At 37.2% G+C, this 16,257-nt stretch overlaps 1 protein-coding gene across 1 annotated transcript in view; it reads right to left on the reverse strand.

Moving 5' to 3' along the window:
- Positions 1–7,280: 7,280 nt before the first annotated feature.
- The window catches only part of LOC104411408 (protocadherin-15-like), a gene marked incomplete at its 3' end in the record, with an annotated part of 112,241 nt that continues 103,264 nt past the window's right edge, over positions 7,281–16,257 (reverse strand). Inside the window, exons 5-7 of the mRNA XM_010021818.1 lie at positions 15,315–15,434; positions 10,747–10,857; positions 7,281–7,484 (exon numbers count right to left, since the gene is read on the reverse strand). Coding sequence (XP_010020120.1) covers positions 7,281–7,484; positions 10,747–10,857; positions 15,315–15,434 — 435 coding nt within the window. The remainder of the gene's footprint in view (positions 7,485–10,746; positions 10,858–15,314; positions 15,435–16,257) is intronic.

Below are 16,257 nucleotides of genomic sequence, written 5' to 3' on the forward strand. Positions count from 1 at the left end.
TTCCCGGGCAGAGCATGAGACTGAGAAAGTCCTTGGTCAGAGTAAACATTACTTAGAAACAACTAAAAACATTGGTGTTATCAGCGTTGTTCCCAGACTGAAAGTCAAAAACACAGCACTGCACCAGCTACTAAGAAGAAGAAAAAATGACTGCTGTAGCTGAACCCAGGACAATTGTCCATAAACATCTTCAGTTTTAAATGTACCACATCTAACCAAGAAAATAAAAAAATAAAAAAAAAAATCTGGCAAGAAAACCTGGCAATCTAACCCAATTTTGTTAGTTTTATGCAGCTTGACTGTTAGTAGTGGTTAATTTACCCCCATGCACATTTGCCTTTAAGCAGTCATGCTTACAAGAAAAGGCAAGAAAGAAACCACTTTCATCAGGGGTAAGAAAAAAGCTATTCTATGAGATTTTGCTCTTCCCACAGGTGAAAGAGGCAACTTCCTTATATGTTGGAATGTTTCACTGAAGTTGACTTAATCACAAAAATGCCACAAAAATCTTACCTAGCATCTGTAAAAGCATCTGTATGGACGCTTAGGCTGAACTGGCAAGTTTCTCTCAAACCTCAGGAAAGGTTATTTGGTTTTAGCTTGCACGGTAGATGCCTGGATAAGGTGTCTTTTGTGGGTATGTATTTCCCACAACATACATGAAAACCACTAAACCCCCCCCCCAGAACAGTTTAATTACTATCTTTGACTAATACCTGCTGTTATATCCAAGATGGGAAAATGCTGTTTCCAGAAGTTTCATATTTTACTTATTTTGCAGCAAGTTTTATATTAACATTTATCTATGAGAAAATTTCCACAACGATTTATGTTTGTAAAGAATTGGGGTCTGTATAGTCAGATAGCACGGAAGTGCAATGATACGATGTTAGAAAGAATTGTTTAGTGCTTGTAATCCTCAAGCCCCGAGGTAATAATAAACCAGCACATCCTCTGCAATGTTAATTAGCTATAAATAAGCATAGAACTGACTTGTATAGAGCTGATAAAACCTGGTTACTAATGAAGCATCCCATGTTTCCAACACCAGCCCCACCCACTGATCAAATTACTTCAGTCCTCCATAGAATTCCTTTTTAATTCTCCACCACAATAAAACTAGTCTTTCCTGTGCTGCTGGTTCCCTCCTACAGCATTTCCATTTCTCACACACAGAGAATAACATCTCACAGTCTCCCTACTGCAACAGGTGATAGTGCCCAAAAGGTACTATAAAGGGTTAGTCCCCAATACCCAAAGCAATAAATGCAAAGAACTGCTAAACAGTAATACACCAAGGAAGGTGGTATGAAAGTTATTTTACTGCAGTCACTTACAGGACGTCACTCTATGATGCTGAGCTAAAATGCTGCAGGGGAATGGGAAATAGCTTGGAGAAAACCTATCATGATTGCCCTTAGAGTTTCAGCATGAAATGAAAAGATAAAACGTGAGTTTTAAAAAGCACCAGTCATTTTGACATAACTATCAGTCCAATAAAAACCACTTTTCAAGTAATTTTGGATTACAGGTAAGATGCACTTTCTGACAAGATACACTGAGGATTTGATGCATTTACTAGATAGCCATAATTCTTAATATCATAGTGGTTTATAATGCTTTGCATATATGAAAGTCGATAAACTTTTTTTGTCCCCTGCATGAAATGTTCAAAACCTTTCTCAATGTTAAGGGGGAAAAAAAAGAGAGAGAAAAAAAAGTTAAGTGGTCAGAAAAGACTCTGCTCAGTATTAAATATAGAATGATCTAAACTTTGCAATTAAAAAATACTGTAACTCTTGATTTCTGTGACAGCACAGGAACACTGGTCATTTTACCTTACCATCAAAAGTCGGCAGTTTCCACAGTTTCAAAACTGTGTTACAGGATGTGTGCAGTGCTCTTCAGGGAGGACTCACTCCCCCACTGCTCAAGCAAGGCTTTTACCTTGCAGGATTACAATTCCACCTCTTAAAAGTTTGATTTTCTTTCCCTGAAGCAAAACTAATCTAACTAAAGAGGTCCTTCTTGCTAATCCAAGCTTGAGAGCTTCTAAGGGAGCTTCCCGCTCTTCAGTGTCTTTATGTCTTTTCTTTAACTCCCTTAAACACACTGTTCTTCGGACAATTTTTTTACTTTTTTTTTTTTTTTAATCCTTTTATTCAGTAGTCCTTTGCTCAGATCTATCTCTTTGAGTCTGTTCAAGAGGACAGATGAGCCACTGACTTTGTAAGGTTCTTGCTTACAAAACTGCTAAGGATACTAAGGATAATTAGCACAAAAATAAATATTTTCTATGTAGAAAGATACATCGATCATGCATTAATAAGCAATGTCTCATAATGCAGCTAGGTATTTGAGGTGCTGAATCTTGAATTAGTAAAAAGAAAACCTCATTGTTGTCATGTAGTATATTAGTGTTCATGTGGACTGATAACTACCTTATGGAATCTGATGATGAAAAGTTTGTTGCAAAACTAGTCCAGCAATTGATTAAATAAACTTTTACTGCTAATTGGCTTCTCTTCTTTGCCTGATGATGGAAAAAAATTGGAGTACAGAAATGTACAAAACTTTCAAAAAGTGAGCATGACAGGAAGAGACTGAAGGGGAAAGAGAGATCAGATATTTTCTTTCCAATGTTATGAGATATTCATGAGGTTATATTTTTTAACTCCATTTGATGCCTTGCACATCCCAATAATAAATGCTAATTTATTGAAGTCTTTCTGAAACAATTAAGAAAAAATTATTACTTGCCAGATTTGATCAGACACAGAAACACTAAGGCAAATTGAAAACCATGTAACAACAAAACCCCAAAATCAACCAGCAAACAACACAGGTATTCTTGGAAACTGAAATTCAGCTAACAGTAAATTAATTACCAGGGAGAAAGTAGGATGGTAACAATTAGGAAACTCACACTGCAGTATGTGGACCAATCAGCAGAGACAAGAAGTTCATACATGCATCCTTTCATCTACCAAAGATACCATTTTTCCTTTTATTATGAGGAAATATATTTGGATTATGAAACTTAAATTTTGTAAGGTTTATGCTTGCTCATTCTGAGGAACCACTGAAACTGTATATTGCATTCCGCTAAAGGAAATAAAATCAAAAGATTTGCGTGTGTATTATGAGACAGAGCTTCAAACAATGAATTGTCTTATAGTAGGCTTTGGTATCTTTGCAGATAACTTTCGCAATGATTATTAGAGGACTCAAAACTCAGTAGATTTGTTTCTTTTCTCTCTTGGTCTGGGAACTTGAAAAGCAACTTACTCTATCACTGTCATGGACACTGAATCAGACTCAACAGGTAGCACTTCACAAGCAAATTACTGTCCAGGGAAGCAATATATAACCTAAGGTTAGCAATATATAACCTAAGGTGTGGATTACAAGCTGTTACTTTGCTATGTCTGGCCTTCAGTAGAGTCACTCACCTACCACAGGGTTAAGCATTCGGAAGAGCTAGTATGCTATAAAAACATCCAAAGTTTGTTTACTCAGAACTCTGATTTTCTGTGTCCTCTACTAAGTTGCAAGAGCACCTCACAAGCATTTGGTATCAGGGACGCTGATGTTTCTATGATCTTAGCTGTGATCGTAGAACTAATAATGCCATCATAGCAATTAATTACAGTAGCTCATTGGTGAACTAATTGTGCAAGATAGAACAAAAATATTATACTTGCCAGTTACATTAAATTCTTTACTTTAAGGGTGAGCTGAGTAGATATTTGCCCTGTAAAACAACAACTTTTTCAAGCCACTGCTTCCAAATGACTAATACTTTAACTTGTCCTACATTCATCAATATTGCTTCTGATGTTCATTGAAAACTTAAAAAGTAAATAAAAAAAATATGTTGGACTAAAAATAGTCCCTTCACCCTGCGTAGTGGCTACCATTAAAAAACAAAAACAAAAATACCACACAAAATACCCACCAAAACCAGCCAACAGCATTCTGTTCTACCTGCTAAACACACATTGGAGGTTCCCCACACCTACAGTGTAGTAAATTTTGATCTTTAAAAAAACCCAAACAACTAGTTCAAGTAACTTCAGATAAATCATTCTGAGGAGTATATTGGTTACTGTGAGCTTCTGTATAACTTCAAATCGTACTTAAAGTCTGTCCTGGGTTCAGCTACAGCAGTCATTTTTTTCTCCTTCTTAGTAGCTGGTGCAGTGCTGTGTTTTTGACTTTCAGTCTGGGAACAATGCTGATAACACCGATGTTTTTAGTTGTTGCTCAGTAATGTTTACTCTGACCAAGGACTTTCTCAGTCTCATGCTCTGCCAGAGAGGAGGGGAAGCCGGGAGGAAGCAGAGACAGGACACCCGACCCAAACTGGCCAAAGGGCTATTCCATACCACAGCACGTCATGCCCAGTATAGAAACTGGGGGGAGTTACCCGGAAGGCCCAGATCGCTGCTCGGGTCAGGCTGGGTATCGGTCGGTGGGTGGTGAGCGGTTGTGTCCTCTCCCCTTGTTATTCCTCTTATCATTATTGCTGGTAGCAGTAGTGGTTTGTATTATACCTTAGTTACTGGAGTGCTGTTATCTCAACTTGTGGGAGTTACATTCTTTCGATTCCTCCGATTCTCCTTCCCATCCCTCTGGGAGCAGGGGGAGGAAGGAAGCGGGAGGGGAGTGAGCGAGCGGCTGCATGGTTCTGAGTTGCCAGCTGGGCTTGAACCACAACAAAGTCTTACAGCTTTACAGACTCAGATGGGTCTTGTCTGTGTGGTGCAATGCAATGGTTTCATATCATGCAGAAGTCTCCAACCTATGTCTGAGTAAGGTCCTCTGCACAGGCTGCTTTGACAGATTAGAATATCACACGAGTCCACTGCTTGCCCCTGGCTATTCCAGACAGCTCATGCTTCTCTGCACTTTATCACACTGCTGTTTGCAGAAAGAAATGTAATATATATGTTTACTAGCTCAATCTCTTTATGTACCATCCATATCTTCTAAAGGAATTACCATTTAGAAGTCAAGTAAATATTTGAGATACTGAGGTAAAACTTTGAGTTCAAACATCCTTCTTCCACTTACATTTATCAAAATTGCTACACTGCAACAAATAGATAAACAGCAAATAGCTGGTAGTTTATCAACAGAACCAGCTTCTCATTTCACAGATCAGATTTCTCAAGGTGCAGTTTGATGCAAAACAGCCAAAAAACAAACAAAAACCCCTGACACCTGAACAGATTGTAGATTATGAAGTTAAATGAATACATTTTACAACTCAGCACCTAAATCACTAGTTAGATTTTTCCTACCCTAGGACACCTTCCTTGGCAGACACTACTTTCTCTTTCAGCACAGCTGAACAAAGGCAGGAGTGGAGACAGAGCTGGCTTCTTTTAATCTTTGAGAGCTCTATCAGGAAAACTGAATGATTTTCATTATATCTTAAGATAAACAAATAAAAACAAGGTAACAACCAAACACTGGTTATTAATAATTTCTGGCTCACCTGCCTGTGTATTGGGAACTGTATCAGATCTGTGCAGATAAAAATGGGGTCATGATCTGCTATCCTGCATAGTTTGGGTGCCCTAGTAACCTTTAATGATGCCACACACTCATCTGGAAAGTAACTTGTGGTTGCCCAGTTTCCTTCAAATGATACTAGGTCCAAACAAACAATGTAGAATTTTAAGTAAAAGCATTTATTTGAAGTCCAAAACAGACAACAGAGTTACAAACGGTAATATCAAGGTGTAGAAGGAAGGGGAAGAGAGGAAAATAAAATAAGTGTAAATCAATATACCAAGGTTAAATATGGAACATGTCTCCCCTTTCCTTTCACAGCCAATTTGCTTCTGTTACAGGCTGAATATCAAGGCTCCAGTCTTACCACAAGTGCAATCAGGTTGCATTCTCCAGTAGAGAGAATCTCCTTTGAAGGTGTATGTAAGACCCAATCTTCCCCTAGAAGTTTGCCAAGGGGTCCAGATGGACTAAAACCACCTCCCTGAAACTTGTTCTAGCTCTCCCTTACCCAGAATACACATGATACACTAATCTTGATTACAATAAGGCCTGTCTCACCTCTTTGAGATTTCATTGGTTATTAAACCAGACCATTAACCTGTGCAGGAGGAATCAATCAACTGCTGCATATTAGACATAATTTCCAGTAGTCGTGAAATGGATAAAGCACTGTAAGAGATTTTGAAACTCACTAACAACATCATCTGAGTCAACCTAGCAGGGTGACGGCAGTGCTTGGTGACCCAGCTCAAGCATATTTCCAGCAGCACCCCTGAGCAACAAAGGACAGCAAAATGTGTGGGATGGGAAAATACTGCAAGGCACAGGATGGCAAGACAAATAAGGCAGAGAACTTCCAGTTCTCTCTCAGAACACACAGCCTCAACCTCCCCCATCTCCCAGTCACGGGAAGCAGGAGAGAGAACATGTCTTCCAATGAACAGAGGTCATGATCTTAATGTCAATGCTTAACCTTAATATCCTCTTAATGTCAATGCTAAACAGGTGGGGTAAAATCAAGTGATTTGATTGGTTCTTCCTTTTTATATTCCCAAATATATGAACCTAAAGTCATATATCAATATCAATTAAGTAACTAATATTTTGGTTTCACCCACCACAGAGGTGCATATCTCTATTATACCAAGTAGCAGCTCTCCTTTAAGGAAGGGGAATTGACACCATTTTGCATCAAAAAATGATAAAGCTCCCACCTCCTCCTTTTGTCAGTCACTGTGAAATGGGCCTTACGCTAATCTTTGTCCCTACTGTTAACTGATATGTTAACTAACATACTTAGTACAAGCATCTGCACGGGATAAAAACACATTGCTCTTTAGTGCCTCTTGATTGAAATGCAATAATAGTAACAAATAATCTCTTCAGGGAGTAGTGACTAGTGCTTCCTCTTCCAAAAAAACCCCCATTCTCCTAAGGTCTATACAATCCTAAATGGAATAACATGTCAAGTCCCTTCTCAAATAGGCTTCTTCAGTATATTTTGAGAACAACACGTGGTCTGATCAGGAAAAGCAATTCCAAAGTTACCAAATTATAGTAAGACTCAGCCCTTGTAGTGAACGAACAGTTTGCCATTGTATCAAAGCTAGAATTTCACCACCAATTCCTACATGTATCTTGGTTTTCTTTTGTTTAACATCTAAAACATGGCATAAAGCATACATGACCTTTCTAGTTACAGTTCTCAATTGCATCCACAGAAAAAGAAAAAAAAGCCAGTTGCTTGCAAAACAAACATATAAAACTTGCAAAAAATCAAGAGGACTTACAGGATCAGTCAGTTCTGGCAAGCTTGCTTGGTAGGTGAGAGGTCTACAGTCACGAGTATTGTTCACCAAGACACAAGGAAGAAACATTGGGCCCAAGTCATCCCCATCAAGTACATCTACTGTCAGTGTGGTTGTACTTGTCCGTCGCTCATTAAGATTTTGGGCTCGGTCCTATGGAGAAAATGAGTTACATTTGCTGAGACTTTCTAATTAGAGAATCTATAAGAAAGTTTAAAGTTAAGGGCAAAACATATAAGCATCGTAATTATCCACATTCTGGGAAATGGCTAATTATGAAAACTTCAGCCTCAGAGCTACTGCCTTAAAGGCTCAGGAATAAAACCGAGGTAAAAGTTTACCTCTTGAATTAAGAAATATTCTGAGACATCTATCAATCAGAAAAAAATACAGTTTTAATAAATTCACAGAAAATGTGTGAAATGAAGATACATGTCTTGTTAATTCTATAAAAATGCAGTGTATCTGTATAAGATGAAAAGTCCCTCATGCTTTAAATATAATCTGAATTTGTTGTGGTTTAACCTGGAAGGCAGCTAAACATCACACAGCTGTTTGCTCACACACACATCGACACCCTGCCCAGTGTGGGGTGAGAACTGGAGGGAGAGAACTGGGAAAAAAAAGTAAAAATCATGTATTAAGATAAAAACAGTTCAATAGGACAGGAAAGGAAGGGAAAATAATAATGATAAAAAAATATACAACACAAGCGATGCACAGTGCAATTGCTCATCACCCACTGACCAATGCCCAGCCAGTCCCTGAGCAGTGGGCTGCTGTCCCCTTGGCAAAATCCCCCCAGTTTTATTGTTCAGCATGATATCAACTGGTATGAAATAACCCTTGAGGCAGTTCGGCTGTGTCCCCTCCCAGCACTTTTTCAGCCTTCTCACTGACAAGGCACTAGGAGAAGCTGAAAAGGGCTTGACTTAATGTCTTAACTTAAAGAAATGAAAAGCATAATCAGTAACTACTTCTTTTCTAATTGGCAGTGGAGAGGCCCTAGACTGTAATGCTCAATCCACCTCTGTACACTACAATTTAAGAAAGATTCATCACGTCCCTTTCTCCCTCCTTTCTCCCCGCAAAAAGCCAGCCAGGGGGCAGCAATAACATTGATCTAAGATCTGTACTCCAAGAGGACGTTTGATTAGTCTACAAAATGAGTTGTACTGCTCATCTTTTAAAAGGTTGAAGAACACTTCTGTCCACAATAAAGTAGCTACAATGCTGCATTCAAAAAATCTTCATGCTGCATGGCAGGTCCTTTTCAATGTATCATGGTTTGACTGGTTTCTCTTTGTTTGTTATTTTTTGTTTACTTGTTTTAAAATGTTTGGGTACACAAGACAACATTGAGTATTGCAACTTCCTTACTGTCACTTTTTTTCTTTACAGATGGTACAGAATAAAGCTATACTTTTCTGAATTCTAGGAAGTACCTGGATTATTTTTATACACTGAACAATGTACATGCTAGCAACAGTTCACCTTTTCTTTCTTCTGTTATCATAGTGAAGAAATAGCATGACTATCCAATATTTTCTTAAAAACAGACCAAAATATTCCAATTTCCACAGAGGAACTGTTGTGATAGCTTTTCTTTATGGTCAATTATGAAAAATAATATCACCTACAAGGAGCAGCCTTCATCAACTGAACTTTTTCGCATTCCCCTAATATGTGTCTTTGAGAAATACTGGTGCAAAGCAGATACAGAGTAATTAATTTCATGTAGTGCCTTTAGGATGCAAGAACAATAAATGATCACTGCTAATGTAATAATAGAAGTATGATTGGAATAGAATTATGATTGCATAGTACATGCAATAGATTTAAATGATTAAATGTTGCCTACAGTATTTTGTAAAATGACAAGGAAAACCAAAAGGTTGCATAGGGCAAACTCCTAAAAATGCTGGGTTATAGAGCTTAATTAGAGCCTTTCTTTGAGACCTAGTTTCTCATCTGTGAGCACTCCAAATTCTAGAAAGCTCAGTTCCCATTTGGGTATATTTGAAAAAAACATGTCCTCGCAAGACATTTCAATCATGCACACTGCCCCAATATGTATAAACATGATAGAGAAGCTATCAGCACAAGTCTAATCCCAAACCCAGCACCACAAATGTGACAATTTACTGTGAAAGGACACATATTGAAAGGAATGAACCAATTATGAGATCACTTTGTAATACTGCCACCATGCATTCCAAACTGTGCTTTCCCCAGTTCCTCCTGCAGGGTGACAGGCTTCCCTCTTCATGTGAGTTGTTCATACTGCTTCACACCATGTCTTGCTCTTGAAAACACGACCTGCTCAACTAGCCCTGTTATTTTTCTAGGAGGACAGTGTCTCATGACACTCTCAGCTCTGACATCAAAGGAAAAGAGCTGTAAATACGCAGTGGTGATCTGTGGAATAAATTATTGATAAAACAACAAGGCAAATCAGTTCTGAGCCTGAGCCTTCCTGTATTCCTGTTCAAGAGATCAGAAAATTAAGTTAGCCAGGAAAAAATTACTTGTTCTAACAGCCAGGAAGCACCTTTAGATATATCTAACTGCAAAAAGCACTGATACACCCCCAGAGCCTTTCTTCTGCTGGGTGGGATGCTGAGCATGCCACAAAATATTTAGTAAAGTGGATTATAAAATGTTATCTAAAATTCTGTATCAGAAAGATGACAGTAATATAAATGTGTGAATTCAGGAACAAGCTATCTAAAGTTGCTTCAGAGCATTCTCATTATCCTCACAAAAGAAGTGATATCACAACAGAGGTAAACAACAGAGGAAAAGTTTTCATTTCAGCTATTATCAGAAGGACAAAAAGGGAAAAAAGCTTTCATTGCCCTCAAGGGCACCAAAAAACTTCTTTGATGACAGACATGTTCTACATAGTTTAAGCATCAGTTTTCTTCTCAGTATGCTTTATCCACTGCCAGACACTAAAAAAAAAAAACAACCCTCTACATATGCTTGCAATATGACTCAAAAGAAAAATCACTTCTTTATAGAAAAATGCATTTCGAACCTCAAGGATACAACTAAATTGTATCCATTAAACTCATTTAAGATCAAATTAGCATCGCTAGGTTTGTCAGAAAATGAACACTTAGTGACATTAGAATGCACTTTTCTGTGTGGGCTGTACTTCAAATTTGCAACTTGTTCTTCGTGCCAAAAAGGTTGTCTTGTTACACACACTAAGCAAGCTTCTTTTAACTAGTAAAAAATGCTTAAGCTTCCCATGACTTAGATAGATCTTATTTAAAATCTTCATGAGAAGAGTATTACCATACCTCATATTTTAGTGAGACTTTTCCATTTCTTAGATAAATCTAAATGTTCAAACTAAAGCCCTACCTAAATCAATAGCATAAATGGCTATTAAGAGATCTATACTTACATTTGCTTGAACAATGACAAAATAACGAGTCTTTTCTTCATAATTTAGTCTTTCCCGTAGAACTACTGCTCCAGACAGAGTGAGAGGAATATCAAAGGTCCTGTTGGAAGTCTGCAAAAAATTAAGACAGTATGATAAAATCAAATGTGCTTCGAAGTTAAAAGATGTTTCAGATAGGCCACAAGATGATCAATTGAATGTAATACAAAAATGGCATAACGCTTTCCAGATTAGAGATTTTAAAGTTTTTTATGTTTTCTCCTTACCCGATTTACTCCATGTCCTTGGTTCAGCTGTAACAGTTATTTTGTCTCCTTCTTGGTAGCTGGTGCAGTACTGTGTTTTGGCTTTGATCTCAGAATAATGCTGATAACACTCCAATGTTTTAGTTGTTGCTAAGTAGTGCTTACTCTGATCAAGGACTTTTCAGTCTCATGCTCTGCCAGTGAGGAGGGGCACAAGAAGCTGGTCGGAAGTATAGACAGGACACCTGACCCAAACTAGCCAAAGGGGTATTACATACCAGAGCAGGTCATGCCCAGTGTATAAACTGGGGGAGTTACCTGGAAGGCCCAGATTGCTGCTGGGTATTGGTCAGCAGGTGGTGAGCAACTATATTGGGCACCATTTGTTTATTGTTTTCTTTCCCCTTCCCTTTTTAGTTTTATATTCTCTCCCCTTGTTATTTCCCTTATCATTATTATTAGTAGTAGTTTTGTATTATACTTCAGTTATTGGACTGTTCTTATCTCAACCCACAGGGTTTACATTCTTTTGATTCTCCTCCCCATCCCCCCAGGAGCATGGAGGAAGAAACTGGAATGTAAGTGAGCGGCTACATGGTTCTGAGTTACCAACTGGGCTTAAACCACAACACCCCACAATAAATAATCTGTAATATAACAGAATTCTCTCTGGTTCTTTGCATATACATTATTAATTCCAACCACAAACTGAAGAACTAGCTACCCTGCTTCTTGCAGATTTGCCATGCTGCATTTGCACTGGTGTGTTCAGAAAAGTTTTCTCCATTTCTCATCTGATACATCAGGTCTTCAGCTTCTAGAGTTCAGCTTGCCATCATCTGTTTTATTTTTTTCTCAGTATTGTAGAAAGTATTAAGTATTAGACGTTAAGAAGTCCACATCATTGTATTTATCTTTTCTTTATTCCAGCTTTCAAGAGGGTAATGAAGTAGTAAATATGCAGGGAACATCAGCACTACCCACTTAGGTGCCAGTTCACACATTCATACACTAGTAAGTTCAGATTTCAGGGTAAATCAGGTGAAATTCAATTTGTCCTGCAGACATGCTTAGACAGATTGAGATTACGAAGCTGTGGCACTGAATGGCAAGGAGGGTACTACTGGGGTGCACACACCTTTAAAGGATTCACTTTGACTAATGACCCGTATGGGAGAAGGATTACAGGCAGAGACACAGGTTTCTGACATGTGACCTAGTTCCAGTTCTATTATTAAATTAATCACATAAAAAAAAAAATAAAATCTTTACATGTTTCAATCCACCTACGTGAAATATAGTTAATGTTTAATTATGTTGAACGGGTAATAGATATACAATATTCCACAGTATCTCCACAGAAACACTGAAGATGTAGACAGTAACATTCTTTCCTTGGATAACACAAGGCTTTTTTTCTCTAAAAGTTGAAACATCTGCTAAAATCACAATTTGTTTTTCAGCAAATTAATGATAACGATTGTTAAATTCTCCATGTTGCAGATGTTTGTGGTCTGCAGGAAAACAGCATTGGGAATTGCATCAGAGACTGCCAAATAACTGGAGACTATGTCACTGGTGTCAAACAACATTGTGAGCACCTTCATCACACAATATAGGAGGATCCCATACATAGAAAAAGTAGAGATATTTTGCACTAAGCTGTGCATTTCATTTTTGAGCCTGGTATAATTGTTTCCCAGGTTAAGGAAGAAAATCCGCTTGTAGCAGATATTATGCAGTAACTTTCTTGCAAGATGACAGCTGAGATGAAGTATAGCTTACAATGATGAGAAGTCACCTCTGCCAAGCGCATGCACAAAACACATCACTAGGTAAAGCAACGTTATGCACATAAGGACTATCTACAGATGAAAGAATCAGATTTACTTAATCTGAAATACGAAAGTAGTAAGGCAAAGATGCAATAAAGCAACTAACTACTCCAAAGAAGTTGTTCCAGCCAGGGAAATCCCTCACTGTTCTTCACAGTCACTGGGAGAGCAAGAACAAGTAAGTTTCACTGAGTAAGAGATGAAAAGTTTTTTAACTCTTCCTGTGGCAAAACACCAGACCAAACCACTTCAGCATGCTGTAATGTCCTTAGTGGTTAGACAAACCTCTCTGCTGAACTAGAGCCTAATGTGGTTGTAGGAGATGCTTTTTAGAATAATTTCCCATCATGCTTTTCATCAATATAATGCTATGACTTAATAGTAAATTAAATACAAAGCAGCTCTTATATTTCAGTGTGGTGCAATACATTTTAATAGAAATAATAGTTGTGTGTGTGCGTGTGTTCATTATACCAACATATTCAATGCATGATTAAATATTTAATTTTTTTTAAAACACTTTCACTTTTCTAAAGTTTTCCGGGAAAAAAATTTTCTGGAAGAGGTGTTTTCTCAGTACCAATATTTTTCATAATCTTTACTGAAGAAGAAATTATTTGAGCTGGTTTTGTTAAGTACTATAAGTTAAGGGTAAGAAAAAAAGAGTGGAGAAAAAAATTTGAAGCTTGGGTTTGGTTTGATTTGATTTTGTGAATCTGCAATGGCTTGTTCATTCCTTTTACTCCTTCCTGCCTTGTGTTTACTTTTCAAGTATTTGTGGTAGTGAAATAGCATTTATTTATAACACTTCTGTCATGCAAACAGTTAAAATATTGTGTTAGCATAACACTTTAGTATTTACTATTGCCATAGAAAACCTTTAACTTTGTCTATAAATTTTAGGAAACTCTTCAGTCATACATATCATCAGCACAAAGAACAGCTGAGAACATAACATGATGAACCTGCACATCATTAGCTAGGAATTTTACTCATTTAAGTAGTCTCACTAAGTGCCATAACTAAAGAGACTGCTCAAGTCTGTGCGAACAAGTTAATCTCTAAGAAATGAGTGCAAACATTTAAAAAATGAAATAATTCCAAATACATACAACATTAAAAGTCAGAAATTTGCTATCTCCTCAAACCCTAACATCACAATCACACTTTTGTCAAAAAGACATAGCCTCTTTGCAAAACAATGTTCTCCAGAAAAGATCGTGGCTTAAGGTGCTGCGAAGTTTTTCATGAAACCATCTCTTACCTCATAATATGTAAATACAGTAAGTAAACACTATGCCTCAGCATGTAGCTATGCAAAAATCAACAACTACCACAGTGAAAAGTAAAAAGGTAGGGTTTATATATCATTAGTTCACACTGAATTATTCTTCATTACTGTCCCTAGTCTACAGAAGTACCTATTCTACCTCCTACAAAGTACAAGCACTAATTGTAATTCAGTAGATATTTAAACTCTTGCTGACTTCAATGAAAATAGAACCAACATCTTTGAGATGTACAGCTAAAATGGCACAAGTTGAATCAGAACTTGTGTGCCTGCTCTTCTAATTAAACTGAAAATTAGACTGCTGTTTTCCCACAAAACCATTCCCGCTCAAATTTCCCTGAAGTAGGGAATGTCAGTGAGAGGTTACTAAATCTATATATTATATTTCTTCCCCACACACTTTTATCATCTGTGTCATCTTTGGGATAAATAAAAAAATCAGGTTAGCCTACTTAACAAATTATCACACCACATGATCCACAGTACCTGCACCCTTAGCCCGTGAAAAAGTAGTCTGGCTTGCAAAAAAAGGATTGCTAAATTCCTTCGAATTTGCTACAAAAATGCATATGGACACTTCACACGAACCACCTATGTGCAGAACCTTTTTATAATAGACAAATTCACACATCTGACCCTGAAGAGAATTTGGTTTAATGGTTTAAGATTTTTGTCTCTAAAAGTATGTGTTTGCAAATCTGTAGGGATCACTAGTGTTTTACTTTAATAATATAGAACTCTCTTTTTTTTAAAAAAATGATCTTTCAACATAAATGACTCCATGAGAAAAGTCAGAATATCTCTTCTGAGAGTAACTTAGCCATGCCTACGAATATTTCTTAGTTGTGAACCTATTAGATGTAAATGTGTAGAAGTAAATACAACTACCTATCATGGACTGAAGAGGCATGACAAAACCAAGATTAAGTGTGCGAAAACGGGATTATTAATGACTGATACTGAAGTAATCCAGCTGCTAACAGCATGACAATGAAAGGGAAGGTAAATTCATCCGTGTTTACAGAGTAAGCAAGGCTCATAGGCAGACAGTATATTCTATGTCATGAAGAAAAGCATTTCTTCATGAAGTCCATTAGCAACCTCTTGTTCATTTGCTCTGTGTGTGTATATGTATATATATACACATACACAAACCTCTGAACAAAAAAAAAAAAAAAAAAGGTTAAATGCATTTACCTTGTCATTAGGATTGTACTGGATGACATATTCTATCTGGCCATTTGGACCATCATCAATGTCAGTAGCACCATTGTTTCCAGAAAATCCTGTAAAAATGGTTGTTCCAACTGGAGTTAGCTGCAAGAACAGAGACAGACAGATACCCATTAAAACCTTAAGGAATACAAGAAACAATTAAAGAACTGTTTGCAAAGTCTTCACCCCCACAATAGCTCTGGTCTGTAATGCAAGGTTAACATTCTCTTCTCCGCTTTGTTTGGTCTGGAATCTCATGTGCCAGAAACTATTTAGACACAATGTATTCAGACTCTACTTTAACTGATGCCAAGCATCACATAGAGAGTGAAAACAATTTCCGTTTTTATTCCACAGATTGTCTGCATCAGGGCAGAACCCCATTTGTATTAAAACAGAAGAAAAAAGAAAAAAAAAAAAAAGTCTCAAACCTGAAATTATTAATGAATAAATAGAAGTAGATCTAAAAAATACAAGGTAGTTCTTCAGACTCAGAAAGGATAATAAAGATGAGCTGCAAAAGTAAACAGAATTTATTTAAGGGTGTCTTAGTGGCAATGTGAATAGTGCCAGATAAATACTATTGTATCTAAACACAGACACCAAGAGAACTTTATGGCTTTATACAAACATGAAGATGATGCTGTTTCTTCAATATTTTGTTGGCAGCAACTGAATACTCATAAAATTGTATTCTGAGAATGAATCAATTTATAATTATCCTAGCGTAGATAAATAGCATGAAATAAAAGACCCTTTGAGAGCAAGTACATAAGTCCAACTGACTTCTTGGGAGTCATCACTTCTGAATTTTAATATTCAGAAAACTTTGTGAGTAATGAAGCTGAAAAAGAAAAACAAATGAACAAACAGTTCTGGATTCAATATAGACATTGCTTCTAGCCATGTTTCCTGCTGCTGCCCT

Source organism: Nestor notabilis, unplaced genomic scaffold (genome assembly GCF_000696875.1).
Source record: "Nestor notabilis isolate BGI_N333 unplaced genomic scaffold, ASM69687v1 scaffold5069, whole genome shotgun sequence".
Lineage (NCBI taxonomy): Eukaryota > Metazoa > Chordata > Aves > Psittaciformes > Psittacidae > Nestor > Nestor notabilis.